This window comes from Pocillopora verrucosa, chromosome 11 (genome assembly GCF_036669915.1).
Source record: "Pocillopora verrucosa isolate sample1 chromosome 11, ASM3666991v2, whole genome shotgun sequence".
In the NCBI taxonomy this organism is placed as follows: Eukaryota; Metazoa; Cnidaria; class Anthozoa; order Scleractinia; family Pocilloporidae; genus Pocillopora; species Pocillopora verrucosa.
The window spans coordinates 21,105,253-21,123,297 of NC_089322.1; the positions used below are offsets into that span (position 1 = coordinate 21,105,253).

Here is an 18,045-nt window from a genome sequence, read left to right on the forward strand (position 1 = left end):
AGCTTTATGTCACCCACGAGAGAAAACATTCTTTTTAATAGTGCGTTGGAGAGAAATAGATACTTTGTAGGCGTACTGCGAATGAAGGCGTTTTGCTTTTCCCCTTAACTGAATCATGAGTTGTGCCAATTACAAAAACATGTACATGAAGGCCACCGACTCCATGCTCACGTCATTTTACTATCTCATGTTGAGCAAGTCATGGGTGACTAACGTGATTAGCATTCATGACTAGGATGATCTCACCATTTGTTTACAGTGCAATTTTCTTTACCAATCCTTGATTTATCTAAAACAGATTTTGACAAAAAATGTCAAATGAGTGGTTCATAGAACAAATGTTGAAATTATTAGAGAAAACAGGAAATTGGATTTTGAGGAATTCGCCCTTTTCGATGACGATATAACCTGCATGGCCTCGTTTTGAGACGTTTTGGTCTTCTGGAACATTAAATAAATTATATACCTTTCATTCTTAGCAGAAATGTTGGTCTCCTGTAGAATACACAGCTGGTGGCGTTACGTTATACTTTGGTAACCTCCGCTTATAGCAAGTTCTTGGACAGGTCACGCTCTTCTGTTTGTCACCAAAGACCGGAAATTCCCCCAACTTGCCGTTTTGTGAGTTGTGGTGTCCTAAAAGAATTTCATTGATAATTATCAGTAGATTTTTTGTGTTTTCATCAAAGTAACTAATCCTATTTATTATTGAGATACTCAAAGTGGTTTGATTATTTTTGAAGACGTTAGACATCTAGAAATGTGAAAAATTTTCTGCTTCCATTTTCACAAGGTGGGGCGACTGGAAACGAAAACTGTTCTCAAATATCAGTTGGAGATAGGAAAATGAAAGGCGTTTGCACACGATTTCCTGACAGCAGCCGCGGAACTCAACAGACAAAACCGGATTAATGGGCACGGCCAATGGTGTGGGAATCATGTGCGGTTTCTGACGGATTTTACAACCGGTTTTCTCACAATGGTGCTCCAGTCTTCACTTGTCCTCTACCCGATCAAAATGTCTCAGAAATTCGTTAATCTCTCGCTGAGATTACTTGTATTTGCACTCATTCTTGTGGTGGAAAGCAGAAGAAGTACTTTCAATATTACACGATACACAGAAGGTGATCTTTTTCAAAACATAAACTCTTCCAGATCTTGTAATGAGAGTGGTGCAAGATGCGTCCTCGATGGAGAAAACTCGCCATTTTGCGGGTTAAATTGTTGTTATTGTAACTGCGAGAGAGAGAAACCAACCTATCTTCAAAGCAATGGGACGTGTCGCTCTGACGAGCAACTAATGTCCATTTTGAAAGCTCAAAGTGTTATTCAAGGTAAGTCATCAGTGTACGTGGAGAATCTATTTCAAGTCTCGACAAGTTGTATTTTATCGACACGGCACGAGCGGGTCATGTTGTCAGTGTTGTCGGGATCTCGAGCGGTTCGAATCTTTCGCTCGGTTCCGTGGATCCTGCTGCATTCGCCCGCTATTATTTTTAAAGACCTTTGTTTTTATTTCGTCTGATCTGTGATTTGCTTCTTCGAAGTACCAGTATTTGCGTTCAACCACAGTCTTTATTTTGCTCTATACATATGGAGCACACATGGCGACAAACACGACAGACTGAGACGTTAAGAGGCGATGATAGGATCCGATAAAAGTCATGACCACATCTTCAGTTACCACATCGCTGTTCATAGTCTACGCTGGTTTTTAGATCATGGCGAATTTTTTCGCTAATGTCTCAAACAGCTGATAGCAAATATTTGTTACACGTCAAAATCAGCAACGCCTAATTGTGTTTTATCTGTTTTGCTTAAAAAAGCACTTGGAGTGTTTTTTGACCCATGTTTTGTATTAGAAGCGCTTAAGACAAGATTTTGCTATCGATTGTTTTGGCAAGCGATCAGATTTGTCGTAGTAAGTCTGTATAGTTGTAAAGCTTCTTAAAACGCTACTACGGGTTACTTATTTAACTCTGTTGCTTATAGCGAGGAAATCGAAAAGTTTACTCTAGAGAACAATGGTGAAAATTAAACTGGTATCAAGGTAATATACAACTATGCACAGCGCATATTCGATCGAAACTTCGACAACGTTTTCGTGATGGACTATGGGAGGGAAATGAATGAAACCTTGATGGCTGGAAACGTCGCTCCAAGGTCATTTATTAAGTCTATTTACTCAACCACAGATTTTTATCGCTATTGGGGTTTGATTGACAAGTTTTATAAAAGTTTAGCTTAAAAAGGCAGAAGGAATTGTGTGATTCATCAAAACGTGGAGCTGTTTTGTAGGTTTTCGGAAAAATCGAATCTTCAATTGATTAAGCCGGTTGTAGGATATCATACTGCGGAAACGCTGGCGGAAAATTGATATACCAGTATTCTCATTATTTACGGTTTATGTGCAAGTCGTAATCTCCTTGTAATTCGTTGCGTCGGAAATGCGGGATACAATGGGAAATGTTAAAGATTTTACATATTTGGGAGAAGAACTGAGTCCTCCGCTGTAGAAATGTGATTTTTGTTTTCGGAATGCGATGGAAAAGTGTTCCGGAAAAAACCTCTTTCCCAGGCTCCTCTCTTTCTTTCTCTACTTTGAAAGCTCTCGAGAGAGTTATTTTATTAGGGGAGGAAGAGAAAGCACTTTGGGAAAGAGTTTGTTAAGACGTGTCCTATGCATTGTGGTGCCATAGCGTAGTGTGGATCAAACACCTCTTTTTATAACTTGCCTTGCCTAGCCTTGCTTTGCCTTGCCTTGCTTTGCCTTACTTTGCCTTGGAGAGTTTTGATCATTCGTCTCAAACGTGATAGGGACGCATAAAAAAACTGTTTTAAAGGTGGGGAACGTTTTAATAAAGCTCAGCACTGACTGGACCTTCGCTCGTGCCTAGCTGGAGTATTTTTGTTCATTCGTCTCCAATGCGATAGGGGCGCATTTAAAGACTGTTTTAAAGCTTGAGAGCGCCTTAGAGAGTTTGGCGCTGATCGAAGCATGACCAGTATGAGGAATTAATCTATAATACCTTTGCCTGTTAGGTTGTGAATACCGTGCTGTTGTGGGCGACAGTTATCGCCAATGTCACCGTGAACTTCTCGCAACTCTTAACACAAGACATCCTGGGAACAGAAGCGTTTATTTGTGTCCATGGAGCCAGAAACCTACTGTTGCCCTTCTACATTTTAAACTTACCAAGGAATTGTCGAGATGCGAGATACTACCGAAGGAATCGCTTTATCTTGATGGTAGCTGGGAAAACTTTTTATCTAATGACAAACCTCTTTCGACACTATCTGTCGAAATTCATCCAGATCCTGACTATGATGAGAACAAGCTATTTCTCAAAGTAAGTTCAATGCAACTTTTCACACTATATTAATGCCATAGGGAATTTTGAAAACCCTTTATTTTCTGTCAGAAAAGGTGAACGTGCTACGTTTATCAGGTTCGAAAAAGTGCTTAGGATAGTAGTTTTGTTGTTTAATAGGCTGCTATGTTCCTGTTGTGAGAAAAGGAAGACTGAGAGAGTCGTTGGTATTTTGCGGATGAACAGTTCAATATGCTTGACAGCAAACCTTCTCCCTAACCATGAGAAAAAATTGAATCTAAGAAAAGCATCTATCAAGGGATGGTTGACGGTTTTGTTCTTTTCCATTGCATTTCTATGTCCTTGTTCTTGTGGATTGGTCAAAATGATAAGTGGCCGCTTCGTGATGGTAGAACAGCCTTTTGTCGTTCAGTCGTTAGCGAGAGAGAATTGCTGTAGGTTTAGGATGTTAATGTACTTTGCCACGACAATCTTACCTATCTCAACATCTTTTTTTATTTGACATTTGCGAAGTGGACTAATGACATTGGAAAGCAGTACGATGGACGCATTTTCTCGCTCAAGTTGCGGTGTCATGGAGACGAAGGAAACGTTTCAAATTCTTGTTTGTTTTTCAAGAAGAATGGATCTCGTAAGTATGATGCTCTTCATATCTCCAATGTCGCAGAGCTACATAGCTATCAATTGATTGGAAACAGTTTTTAAACCAATTAACTGATCTCTATAACCATGATTATAACATTGGCCTAGAGCGAGTCTCCGTAAAACTTAATCTTTCTTGGTTTGTAATGTAATTATGCATATTTTTCGCGTCCTATAGTTACTGACATCGTACCAACCTCAAAGCCATCGGTTAAAAGCACGCGTGTCTCAAAGCCATCGGTAAAAAGCACCCGTGTCTCAAAGCCATCGGTTAAAAGCATCCGTGTCACAAGTACTCCTGTCCAGCGGAACACTACAACAGGTGCAGAGACGTCATCAGCCTCGACAGAAATCAATTTGGTTTCGTCAACCGTGCGCACTCAGATTATTATTGTAACGTCACTCAAGGGCCACCAACAGAAGTTCAACATAATTTTCATTGCCTTGGTGGCTCTGGGTTCTGCGTTGATTGTTGTACTAACCTGCTTGGTCGTAATTTGCATCGTGTGGAAACGAAAAAGGTATGCTGGGTAATCATCAACCTCGTTCCCAAGGCTTCCCCTCCTTCCGCTCCCTAGAGCGAGAGAAAATCCATATTTATGGGACTCGCTTTTTTGGTAAACCTTTAACCTCAAAGAGTGACTAGCATCTAATTTCTCCTTACGCATTCATGTCATGAGAATAAAGGAAATGATCACCTACTAAAGAAACTCTTGATTGTTCATTAGACAAATTCTTCTTGTCAGCACCTTATTAAGTGTATAGAGAACAGTGTGGAGAATATAAATGTTGATGTTAGGTTGTAAAGAGTTAAACCATGAAATACTCTTTAATGCTCCTTCGACTACATTAGGCATAATAATTCACATTATTTTTTTCTCATTTCGTGAGCGGGCGGTATTCTACAAATCCTGCAATCTGATTGGTTCCGAGAGCGGGCAGTATTCTCCCCACAGCGGGCGGTATCCGAAAAAATGTTTCTAAGTTTTCTTGAAAGCCTTTTAAATCTCCGTTTATGGAGAATCTAGCCGTAATTACAGTCCTTTATCATTCAGGTTCTTTTCGCAACCATTTGTTAGGTTTTAGAAAAAATAAAAATGTCATTCACCAGCCAAGGTCGGTCCGTATTGGGAAAAACTGTGTCCTCTGTCTTGTGTACCTAAGACCTCGGGCACAGTTTTTCCCAATACGGATCTCCCGTCTGTTGAATAACATATATTTACTTAAGTTGTGTTGACTTGCCATGCAATCTTTAATGTCTTGGAATAAATGTTTATAATTTTTTAAAACTTCGAACAACCCTCTCTTTTTCAAACTTTGTGCAAAGTTTTGATGCTAGGTGTTAAAAATCCTATCTTCTCATAGGTATGTGAATTAATCTGAAGTTAATGGTGTGCCAAACAGAAGTTCAGCAAACCAATTTCATGATGTGAATTTTGTGTCATTTTTTTTGCAGACGTTTTGCAATAGCGAAAAGAGCCAAACCTGGTAAGATTCTATTTTAGACGTTAAAAAGATAAAAAAAAACACTGTTATATCGTGATATAGACTTTGTTAACCAGAACATTGGCTTTATTGTGAACTTCCTGAAATCTTAATCCAGTGTTGGGTTCAAGGCTTGACCAGGGTAATTTTGCTTTGTCCTCAGGCAGGTGGCTTCACTATCAAAGTGCATCTCTTTACTTAGGAGCGCAAATGGTATCTGAAATTTTTTCGGGGGGGGGGGGGGGGAAGGGGAAAAACCCGCGATAGACCCACATACCCTCCAGGAGGGATAACAATACCAATAGTTCATCGCTTGAGTTATGCAAGTGTGTTCACGTATGCAGACTTCCGTTGTTTATCTGTCCCCCCCCCCTTGTTTTCATCATATCCTCGCACAACTCCAGTCCTTTTCAAATATGTTACGACCAGTGCAACAGATTTTTTTTTTTACCTTTGAAACATCCAATAAAACCTGTTAAGACTTCCTCGGGTTTTGGGACTCTTAGAGGGTACTATGACATGATTTTTGAAGTTTGAGGTAAGGAAGCTAACCAATTTTAACTCTTCCTATCAGCAAGTAACCCTGTTTACGAGCGAGGGGCTTCGGACACGTTAAAAATGGCGAAACTTTCGGTTAGAAGTGGCGAAGAAGTCGAGGAAGGACTAGAATATCAGCCACTGGTGGAGAACACCAAGCCAGCTGAGCGCTCAGACAGTCTACCGGGATACAGATCGCTGTCTGTTGGTCAGAGACCCGCTAACGGTAACAATCCAGGGATTCGTTCGTCCAATTACCTCAGTTTGATACAGGATGAACCTCAAGATGAAAGAGACTATCAAACGCTGGTTGACAACGCCAATCCACAGGTTAGCCAAAGCTTAACTTTAATTGTTAAATGTAACTTCTCCAAAATAATTGCCATTTATTTCTTTAATCCTAGTTTTGAGAATTCAGTCGTCGGTGCATTTTCGGTTCTGAGAGGTTTTACATTTAGGTTTGTCGCCCCACACTCGTTAAAACGATAAATTATGGAGACGAACTCAAAGTGTCACTCTTCATGTCAGACATGATACTTAACTTCTTAACTTTATTCTTTAGAAACTGGAGACCGTTGATGAAGAAAAGATTCCGGACTACCAAGAACTAGAAGAGAGAACTGATAGTGAAGGTGTGTGAACTTGTCTTCCTTTTCATTGGGTGAAGGTCCAATTCATGTCAGCAGACGCGGTGGCTTAACGGTTAGCGCGCTGGACTCCGAGTTGAGAGGTCTGAGTTCGAGAGCTTACCGGGTCATTTTGTTGTATTCTTGGGCAAAAAAAATTTATCTTCACAGTGCCTCTCTCCACACAGGAGCATAAATGAGTTCAAGTGAACTGTTAGGGAAAACTGACGAATACCTCACGGGGGGGAGGGGGGTACCACCTTCGATGTACTAACATCCCATCCAGGGGGGTGTAATAACACTCCTAGTCACTTCATGCTGGAGGGACCGGGATAATCTCCGGCTGGATGGACGACGTGGCTCGAGAGTGGGTAAATACCAATTTATCTACGATATTAAGAGACCATTATTCTCTCTTTTACTTGGTTATCATTATTTTTAGTGTTATTTTATATTTCAGATTCATTTGAAACGTCTCCTCACCATTCTGTGGATTCCTACTCAGATCATGAAGAACCTCCAGCGGACACGATTCTGAGGAAAATAAAATATCCTGCAACAACAAAACAACCCGTAAATGGTTTGTCTTCAGACTTTCATGATTATGATGAACCAGAGGGTATTATTGTTCTATCAGATAATGAGGATAATCATGAACAGGCAATAAAAGACAATACTGACTTCCACGATTATGCCGACCTGGATGATAATCCCGAGCGGGCAATAACAGACGATGTTAACTATCACGATTACGCTGACCTGGACGATGACGATGATGAGGTGGATAACAAGAACCGTCACGTGGTACCCGATGAAGATTCTTCGTGCTATCATGACTATGCCGATCCTGACGAGTAACGAAAGTCACGTACTTTTTAAAATGTCTAGAGAGAGGTTAGGCATTTTAAAACATCGTGGTATCCGAGAGTGCGACTGACAGTAGTTAACAACAGGATTCATCTTAGCGAAGTTTGGAAATTGTCATCAACTTCGCCAGCATTGTTCATGAAAAAAATTACAGCAGAACTCTGTCTGTTGGCTATCAAGATGTTTTGTCATTTGCCATTGTCATTTTTTTTAAATAACCCAGTCTACAGTCGTCGTAAAAGTAAATCGAGGATTGAGAAAAACTACAAACTTGCTCGAAGTTAACTACAGTTCAATTTTTATCGTGTATGTTTAGTAGCAGAAATTGCCGGCAAGAACAGATCTGCTGCATTCTTGTGGTTTCAGATTGGCCAGCGACAATCTGAAGATCTTCGGTACTAGTGGTTCTCCCAACAGCTCCAACGTCCTTGTTTACAAAAAGAATAGCCCTTGTCAATGACGTTAACTCTTCAATAGAGGACATGTGAAGGATGCGGTTTTAAGGGCGATTGAGGATATGAGAAAAGACTTAATGACAAATTCTTCTGAATTAGACACAAAGGGATACGACTTATCCTGCCCCCCTCTAACTTATACCGAAATTTATTTTGTTGTCTATACTAAGACTAACGAGATGTATTTAATGGAAAATGGAAAATTATTGCGATGGCAAAACTTTCTGTCATCTTTTCTTTCGAGATGGAAGAGATTTACTTTGCTTTCTTAAGACAGACATCGTTTTAGATGTTTGAAGGAAGACTGCTTTAGGGATATCGAATCTATATTCGTATATACGATAACTTTGATAACCCTTGTGAGATAAATAATTAAGATTCAAATTAAACGAAGAATTCTATTCTGGCAAATATTTTTTAACGAAGGCTGATCTTTTTACACTCCTTAATAGTTGTAACATTCGGGCAAAGTGAAGGCTAACCTGAAGAGTCATTAATAAGAGACATGACACATGTGCCATCTCTTAAACTTTCAGAAGCTTAAAAATGTATTGAAAGCAAAGTCCTCTCAATAAGGTTAATGTAATGAGATATAACATAACAAGCACAAAATGTTTTCCAAAGTCCGTTGATCAATTTTGACGTCAACCTCTCAGATTAATATCAAATCCTTTGGTAATGTTGATCACGAGGTCGTAAAAATTACCACAAGGGACATGCTATACTCAAACAACATTTATAATACAGATTCAATTATGAAAACACTTTGGGGGAAGTTAGAATGACACAAGAACTTACGCAATTTGTTGTGGATAAGTCGCGAAACTCTTTAAGCTTTATGTTTCTGGCGGCGCAATCTAATGTCAATTGTCCATAATTAGCAGGATACAATAAAAAGAGGCTACTTGAAGTTTTGCTTATTGGAAAGCAATGTTGGTTCCTGAAAAGCGAGGTCAAATATGCGAACACTACTCAATATGGAACAAAAATAATTTTTTTTCAGTAGAGCACTATCACATTGAATATTCTTGGCAAAATCAGAAACTTCTAATCTGGAATTTTTTTTTCTTCTTTTATTCATTTTACTCTTCTTCGTTCCTTTGTTTTGTTTTAAGCTGGGAAATGGGATGGTCCGAAACGAAACAAAATGAATAAAAAAAAACGTCATATTGAAGTTTTTCAATCATCCAGGTGATATTACAACATCATTGTTATTCGTCGCGTCAAACTTGGTCTGTGCTTATTACAGTCTACAACAATCTCACGGAAAATATAACTTATGCGCACTTACTTTCTCATATCGCACCTTGTGGGCACCTCGACAGAGCCTGTTTCGTGGAAGAGCTGAACGAACGGAAAAAAAATCTGAAAACCTCGGTGCTTAAGTGTGGAAGTAATCGACAAATCTAACAACAAGTTAGATCATGGCTTCTTCCAAGACAAAAGTGAGCTCTTTCTTTGTTGTATTTTTGATCCAAGCTTTAGTCGTTTCAAGTGAAAATGCAACTACACCGACTATGAGCGCTGAAGGTGAGTAAAACGTTTTGTAAAGCCAATGAGCGGCACAGTTTCGACCTGGTCAAATCAGTAAAAAGTGTTGTCGGTTTTAACATGTTTGCGGTATTTGTTATTCACGCTGTTTTATGTTCGTCTCGCTAAACCCTGCATAGATGATCTTCATTTGTATAATTGCAAGGTCCAAATCAGGGTAAAAAGCGCAACCATAACAACTGTAACACTATAAATGCGCTAGCACCTTATGTATAGAATGACAACTTTAATTAACTTAATAAAATCTTTAACGTTTTACATCATGAGGCAGAAGTCGGATTGTTTTGAGAAATTAATGTAACCCACCATGCATTTGGCTTCCATAAAACTATTTTGTCATTTGGAATATTAACCAAAGGACTTACAAAGAACTTTATCCCGAGCTATTGAAGTATTGACTCGAGGATCAATACTCCGCTCTTTTCCAATATTCATAATTTCAAATCAAGCGTGACGTTGGTTATTGTAATATATTTAAACGCCGGAAAGTGAGTCATTAACTAAAGCTAAAACGATCAAAGGTTCGAATAACGTCGTCTGTCACTGAATACCTATCAGAATGTAGATACGGAAAAAAATGCAATGAACAATGCGTATTAAGCAAAAAACAAAAACAAAAACCGAAATCCGACCCAACTCTTCTTTGAGAGAATCCAGAAAAATTGCAAGCAATATTTATATTGAGTACGGTCTTAGTAATTGTATTCAAACCTGCTAGTCAACAGAGAGACTATAAAAAGACAAAAACAATTAAGCGAAAACAGATCAATTCAAATTCTGACCGTTAAAATCAGTGGAAAATTTCTTTTTGTACGCAAGGCCTATTGTCAAATAAACTTAAGTAAAATGAGCAAATTACTGATTTTACGTATGTACAATTTTTCAGAGAAAGTCTTCTATTAATCAATATATGTTCCACATAATGGAAAATTCGTTTTGAGTACTCTGTCATATGAAAAGCAAACCCAGAATTAGTTGTAAAATCTTTGTGACATGTCTGTTCAAAGTCTACTTTTCCTTGATTGTCACAATATGAATACATCAGACAAGTGGCGTTAATAGAGTGACGAAATCTAATAGACAATAGATGGTCTCTTGATATCGAATTGTCAAAAATATTCCAAATAATGATTGCATCCAATTTTCGCAAATTGGTGTGAAGATTCTCTCTTTGAAAATCGATTTGGAAGTTTTCCTCTTTCGCTTATTTCTCCTTTGAGACAGAGGCACTGCAGAAATTTTCCTTGGGGGAATAGCTGTCGTGTGATAAATTATCATTGACCAATAGCCGGCCATTTGAAGGAAGCCAATCATTATCCGATGATTCTCATGCCCACGTGTAAGATCCTATATCAATATTCTAGCATGACTCAACATTATCAACATGCAATTTTCTAAATTAGTTGAATTCTCCATGGTTTTATAACTTGAGTACCTCATTTCTAGAGTCTAACGAAGCAACAAAAAAATATGACAAATGACTCCAGTTAAACATACAATATTTATGTCTCTCCTGAAGAGACACGGCGCCCGTTTTCGTCAATGTAATATATCAGACAGTTTATAAATCAATAATACTACGAATCTGTTTATATTTATTCTAAGAGTCCAAGAGTAAAATCCTGCTATAAAAAGTGCAGTGGGAAAATTAATTCTAGCATTCACAGTAATGTACATCTGTGAGAAACTTCCCAAGATGCCGTTTGCTTTATTTGAAGTTTAACCAGAGTAAACAATAAGAATTAAGTACTTGGCCAGATTCATCAACAACAGCAATACGACTGGCCAAAGTACAGAAAGCGGGTGAGACTCATTCTCAGAATTTCAAAGTGGGACATCTCTCGAACACGTGAAAGTTGATTGGTAACTTCAGCGATGCCAGAAGGACTTTGTAAGGTGGTTTGGAGCAGGAGGACTGCTGCAATTTATATTTTAGCTTCTTGTCACTTTTTAAGCGTTGAACTGGCGACGACTCAACCTTCCCTAAGCACGAAGCCATCAGCTTCACATGCACAGCTTGTGAGAAGCAAAGACACTCAAGCTGATAGAATGAAGGCTGGTGAAATCGTAGAGGAAACCCATGGTATTTACGAAATATTGAAATCCACTCCAGTTACCCAAGCTTCAACAACAACAACAGCGATAACTATGTCCACAGTTCCAGCAAAAGTCGATACCACACCTCTACCTGCATCTACAGGAAGCTCTGGAACAACGTCCGTCGAGCCAAGTAACAAAGACCTAACGGTAACAATACCTATGGTGACGTCATATTTCGTTAGCACGTCATCGGTGGTAAAACTGCAGATTACTTCAAAGTCTACAGTTGTTGATTACGTAACCCCGAAAAAAGAAAAAGGAGGGACATCTCAAAACGAATGGAAAGCATCATCTTCACCCAAGCGAGTTATGAGTTCATCCGAGGGTTTGGGAATAAAGGCATCAAAAGCTGGTGAACACAAAGGTTCTTCTACGGCTAGCTCAGGTCTGTCAAAACAAATCAGTTGGCTTACTCCGGTCAAGAAGGAAATACCAGTTTCTCCGGTGTTTGAAATCATGGTTTCCCCAAGCCTGAAGAAACAAGTTAGCTCCCCTCCATCACCCTCAACTCAAAGCATGCAGCAAAGGGCATCTCTGTCAACTTTGAGAAACGAACCTTCCTCATTTTCTAGTAAACAAGCTTCGTCTTACAGTAAATCTTCGCTGGTAAAAATATCTCGAAGCGATTCAATTCCTTCTGCATCCTCAGTCGTGAGGCTTTCACGTAATATGGAAATCAATACCACTCTTGTTGTTCTAGAAAAATTAAACTCCTCTTTACCATTTTCGTCTTCAATAAAATACCGATGTCCTCACAAGTCAAAGACGAATTTACCCCATCGAAAGTACTAGATTTAAAGACATCTTCTAACCTCAAGGAACGAGCTCCTTCAACTTCAAAGATATTAATGTCTTCATCAAGACTAACTTTGTTCTCTCCAGCAAATATAAGCACGTCTTCACCTTTAGTTACAGAAATAACGACCTTAGTTTCCACTGTGGCAATTTCTCAAAACGTAAGCATTAATAAATCCCTAAACCAGAGCCAGGAGTCAATGTATTCTCAAACAAAGGAAGGTACGAAATCATATCAAGCAGTGGAAACTGTTACGTCTTCACACCTAAAAAAATTCACTACTGCTAACATGATAGGAACTACCACGTATGTAACAGTAGAACCATCGCCATGGAAACTGTCACCTCAAGCGTCAAGGCAAAATACATCATCTTCATTGCTACAGTTACAAGACGACATGATGACATCATTGAAACCTAAGAGTACTATCATGTCCTCCCAAGTCATCTCTTCTCCATGGAGGGAGACTACGCTGTCTTCCAATATGGATAGTAAGCAACCTCTATCTTTACCACAATTCCCTTCCACTGCAAATCGATTTAAGTCATTTTTAATGGTTAATGTGATGATACTTTTAAATTTACGAAAAAATTCACATCAACTCTTGTTCCTTAACTTTTAATTAAGGGTGTATGAAGACTAGTCACTCTTAAAAAAAAAATTATTACAAGTGGAAAATCTTTTTTAATCTTACTTCCCTTTCTGGTTGCAGATTTGGTTACTTCCTCTCTCCCTATGACCGCCAGAGTTCTATTACCATCCACACCTGAAGGGGAGGCGGCAAAGGCGAGTTCGCAGTCCTCAACTGAGAATAGTCCGACGTCGGAAGCGAATGTCCCTGTCACAAAACCAGTCAAACAAACAACATCACTTCCAGAACCGCAAACAACACAAATGAAGACTAAACCAGTAACAGAACACCCAACCATTCACCACAATGAATCCACCCACCACAGCAAGCCCACTCACCATGGAGAGTCAAATGACACGCATAAAAATGATAGTGATCACACCGGCCCACATGGCAAAATGGGTCATCCTCACGAGCCTTCTGATGCAGACGCTTTGACTGAAGGGAATAAAGTTAATGAGGGCTGGCAGATTTCTATTTACATTGTGGTTTCTCTTATAAGTGGGATTATTGCATTTGTAATAGTTATGGTGGTCAAAAGCAATCGCCAGATGAGGTTGGTTTGCGATGTTTAATATTTAATATTAATGTAATAATTAATTCATATCCAATGACCCTTATCTAACAGTAAATTTTGATAGATATGAGTAGAAACTCGATTCTAACACGTGCGAAAGAAATCTATAACCTAATAGAGTACAATTACTAACAAACTGGTTTAAAATCCTGGTTGATTATGGAAACTACGAGACCTGCCAGCTTTTCACAAAGCATAGCAGGGAAGGGAAGCTTTACTCAGGACTATCAAGTAAATGAGAGGCAAATGAAAGGATTTTAACGTAAGACCCGCATTTTTTAAATTAAGAGCACTAAAAACTCTGACCTCACCCTCCCCTCCCACTGTCTTTAAAGTGGCCCTATAAGGTGCTTGGAGTGAAGTATGCTTGAGTCAAAAGATGAATGAAGTTCATTTGAAGCTTTAGTGAGTTTTGGAGAGCAACAAGGAAGACTTGCCAAACTTTTCGATAAGTCAAATTTTTCCATTTAATTTTGGTACTTAAAAGCTATGTTCCAGTGCATGCGGTTTCAGATCATCTCATCTATGCTTAATTGTAACGTGATGTTAATTATCTGGAAATCTAGGAGCCATGCCATGAGCGGCTAAGAACTTACAGGGTGCTCCCACTTCCCCTACCCTCTCCCCCTTATCCCTTCCCTACCCCTCCCCTTATCCCTTCCCCTACCCCTACCCCTCCCCTTATCCCTTCCGTTATCCTTCCCCTACTCCCTCCCCCTTATCCCCCCTCACCCTCATCCTTGCAATCCCACAACATCCGTGGTATGAGTGGAAATATGTTATCTTAGAATCATTGATTTTGTTTGATACTTAAACAATTGAATGCATTATTAAACCTAAACTGTGCAATTTGTCCTTTTTTCTCTTTGCAGACACGTCAGATTACGAGAGAGTCAGCGTAAGCGCAAACGCGAGTGTAAGTTAATGTCCTGCACAGCTTTACATGTTAAAAGGAAAATATAATAACATTACGTATTTCAGTGAAAAGACTGAAAGTTTTGAACTACTTTATACGTTCACCAGAAAGTAATCTTGAGGGTTAACTTCGCCTCTGGAGGTCTGAGTTCGATTCCTGGCCGGGAGTCATTCTTGATCCTGGGCAAGACCCTTGCTTCTCAAAGAGCCTCTCTTCACTTTAAAGTCCACATACATACCAGTAATTTGAGGGCGGAAAGCTGACTGAAAAGTATTCTAGAGGACAAGGCTACCCGCAGTTCCCATTCCATCTCACTTTATGAAAAGGAAACTGAACAACTATACTGCCGTATCCCGAACTGGGATAAGCTCAGGACATCGGAGCTTGCCAACATGCTTCTTTAAGCACTTTTATCGGCAACAACCAATGGTGAATCTAAAACTTTTCTTAGCAAGGCCGAAGTGTCATTACACCCTTTGCCTTAACCCTTATTTTTGTTCAAATATATTTTAGGTCATATTACATTTTCTGATTTCTTTCAGTGGCAAGAGAAAAAGCCGCCGCACTGAGAGCGATCAAAACAGAAGAACCAAAGCCTCATACAGAAAAGAAGAAGGATGATAACAGGTTGAGTTTCCTCAAACATGACCCTGAAGAGTCCATCCCGCTCCTTGAACTCCATATTACAGACGGTGAGGCTCCTGTGCTTAGTGGTCACCTGGAGAAACAGAGACCACAGGACATCAGACCTACTGAACCATCCACCTTTGATACAAATACAAAACCACCGATGGAAGAGAATGCAAACATACCGCCAGATACCCCCACCATTCAAATTGCCTGAGGGGAAGGACAAGAAATTGTTGGATTTCTGGGTGTCATAGAAATCGCACATATAGTAACAATTTTTTTAATAAGCAGCACTATCATTTAAAAGTAAATGGAAAGAATCAGTAAAGGAAACATCAGTAAAAGAATAAGCTATTAAAACTAGACGCCATTTTTTTTGTAGAACTTTATTTCTTTTCGATACTCGTTATGAAAACTTTGACTACCAGATGATTGACTGTTTCGTATTTGTTACAAGTCTGATAACAGTTTGAACTGTGTCGATGAAATACTTTTACCATTGTTTTTATAAATTGTGAATTTTTAACGTCAATGTTTTAGCCTCATTTGGGTGTATGTTTTAACGATGTTTTGATAGAAAGCTTAAATTAATATACCATCAAAATTTAAATCAAGAATATAACATTTCATAGCTTTTTCAATTAATGGGCGAAAAGTATTCACATTGTGATGCAAAAGAGACTTGAGCATGTGGAATCCAATGAGGTTTGATTGAAGTCCGAATTGATCGAGAAGTGAAGTGGAGATTTGCCCTCTGAGCTTAAAGACTGTTCCATTTGTTTCAAAAGAAAAGCTAAACAAGAACAAAGAAAAACGATGGAGAACATTTTTATGAAAACTCTTTTCAGAAAGCCACTGACGAAGCAGGGTAGCCTCTGGATTATCAAGGTTGTTAGAACATGAAGCGGTGCTTCAGATGATCACAGTAATCGCCCTGAGTTCTATACGAATTACCGAGACCGTAACGATCGTCCGCGTCGTTAACAATCGTCTGATGGTCTCAGGAACTCGTCCCAATCTCCTTTTTTTCCCAAGGTTTTGCTTTGGAAAAGATAAGCACCTTTTCCTTCGTCCTGCACACCGTGACTGTAAAGGTTAGAGCCAAAGCTTAAAACAATAACTATTATTGCTAAGAATTACACATTTAAATGACGGACTTGTGCTATTAATACCTCCTTTGATCAGCTCAAAAAATTAAACCTAAAATGTTCTTCAATATTTATCAGCGGCAAATGCATATGTACTTTAGACACTGTTTTCAATTTGTACAAATTTTAGTGATTTCAAGAGAAGTCGGCTAAGCAACCTTTAGTCTTGTATTAATACTAATTTAATTATAAATCAAACTGTTGAAATTTGAATTGAACGTTAGTGGTAAGGATGGTAGTTGGAAACGATTGTAATTTTTTGTCAACAAAATATAGTCCTCGTGTTTATGCAAATAGTAATTTGGTTCCTCAGAAATAAATGAAGAGCTTCAATCTTGAAAATTTATCAACTCAGTGAATTAATAAATATAGTTCAGAGGAGCGGGGGGAGGGCATGGGTGTCTATGACCAGATGACTCCACCCCCCTCCCCCCTTCCCTCGGCTAGATCAAGTACGAATGCCAAGTTACCTTGAAATTTAGGGTTAAGGCAGTTTTTTCCCCAACTGGTCGCTGCTTTGACCAACGCCAGAATAGAAAAATTAAAACTAGTCTCCTTCGCAGAAGTTTCTTGGTCTCGTAACGCGTCACGCTACTTTCCCCTTTAGGCTTTCAAATCACCGATCAGGTAGGATTAAAAGGTCAGATTACCATTGTAATCAAGTCTACTAATGCTCTTTTGACAACTTTCCTTTCTTTACTGTTAATTAACTCTCGGTTCTGGCAAACTTTTCACAAATTCGTTGTGAGTTCGAATTCTTTTTCACTGTAAAAATCATTCGGCCTTATCGGTATTCAGCAATCAAAACGACCTAATACGATTTGGGCGATTTTGATTCCATGGCTGCTTTGGATGAGGCAAATACCTCATTTTCCTCATTTTTTCTTTGAGGATTTTAAATCACTCATATAATAATTAAATCCCCTTTCCAAGAATGGTTGTAGGAAAAGCTTTGTTGTAATTAAGAGGTTCCACTTGACTAAAAGCAACTTGAAATCCTCCGATGAAACCCGCCTTGATGAATCTCTCAGTTCCTGTACCGCCCCTATTTTCTAAACAACGTTTGTAAAGAGTAAGAATTTATTCTAAAAATACATATTTGATCATAACTTACTCTTCAATCAACCTCGACGGTCTTTTGCTACGCAAAGCTAATTAGTAACCGTAAGAGGATTGGAACCAACTAGAGTTAAAGGAGAAATAGACGTAAGTGCCGTCAGACAGAAATGGCTGTCGCGGTCTTCACGCTTAAACAGTGGACAAAAGAGATGTATATTCTCTTATTACATTAAGTCTCATAGAAAAAGAGATTTTTGGACCTACACCCTAAACAGTTTATCCCTAAGGTATCCCAACCCCCTTCCTCCTTCCCCACCGGAATGGCGTCCTTCTCAAAATTCCAGCTCTAGTCTCTGAGAATGGCAAACCGCTAAAGAACCAAAAGAGATGCAAAATGTGAACGTCGATAAAAATAGGGATCATATCCTTTTTTCGGAACTTATCAGAAAATAGGAAACTGGCTCATCTCCTCCAAAACTTCTTATACTCATTAATTAAATTGCTATGTATGTCAATTTTTAATTCGAGAGCAAGTTAGCATTTTTATAACCATGTTAGGAAATCATCCCGAGCATGACAAGGCAAGAGCTCTGTGAGGGCGTTCACGTTAAGTTTAAAGGTCATGTCACGGCTGTTTTTGTTATAAAATTAAGCTTTCATATGATTGCTCTCATAACTTGAAGTCATTTGCGA

At 38.9% G+C, this 18,045-nt stretch overlaps 2 protein-coding genes across 2 annotated transcripts; both read left to right on the top strand.

The window, feature by feature from the left end:
- Positions 1–542: 542 nt before the first annotated feature.
- Positions 543–8,854, top strand: LOC131787850 (uncharacterized). Its single transcript, XM_059104918.2, has 9 exons — positions 543–621; positions 794–1,334; positions 3,043–3,350; positions 3,846–3,963; positions 4,153–4,495; positions 5,431–5,462; positions 6,034–6,326; positions 6,559–6,628; positions 7,083–8,854. Exons 2-9 carry the CDS (start codon positions 980–982, stop codon positions 7,478–7,480), a joined length of 1,917 nt encoding a protein of 638 aa, XP_058960901.2. The 5' UTR covers positions 543–621; positions 794–979; the 3' UTR covers positions 7,481–8,854.
- Positions 8,855–9,935: 1,081 nt separating this feature from the next.
- LOC131787857 (uncharacterized) lies at positions 9,936–16,628 on the top strand. The gene is given in 5 exon segments (XM_059104930.2): positions 9,936–12,328; positions 12,331–12,882; positions 13,104–13,578; positions 14,472–14,515; positions 15,058–16,628. Coding segments are annotated over 5 exon segments (2,331 nt in total). The 5' UTR covers positions 9,936–11,370; the 3' UTR covers positions 15,360–16,628.
- The last annotated feature ends 1,417 nt before the right edge of the window (positions 16,629–18,045 follow it).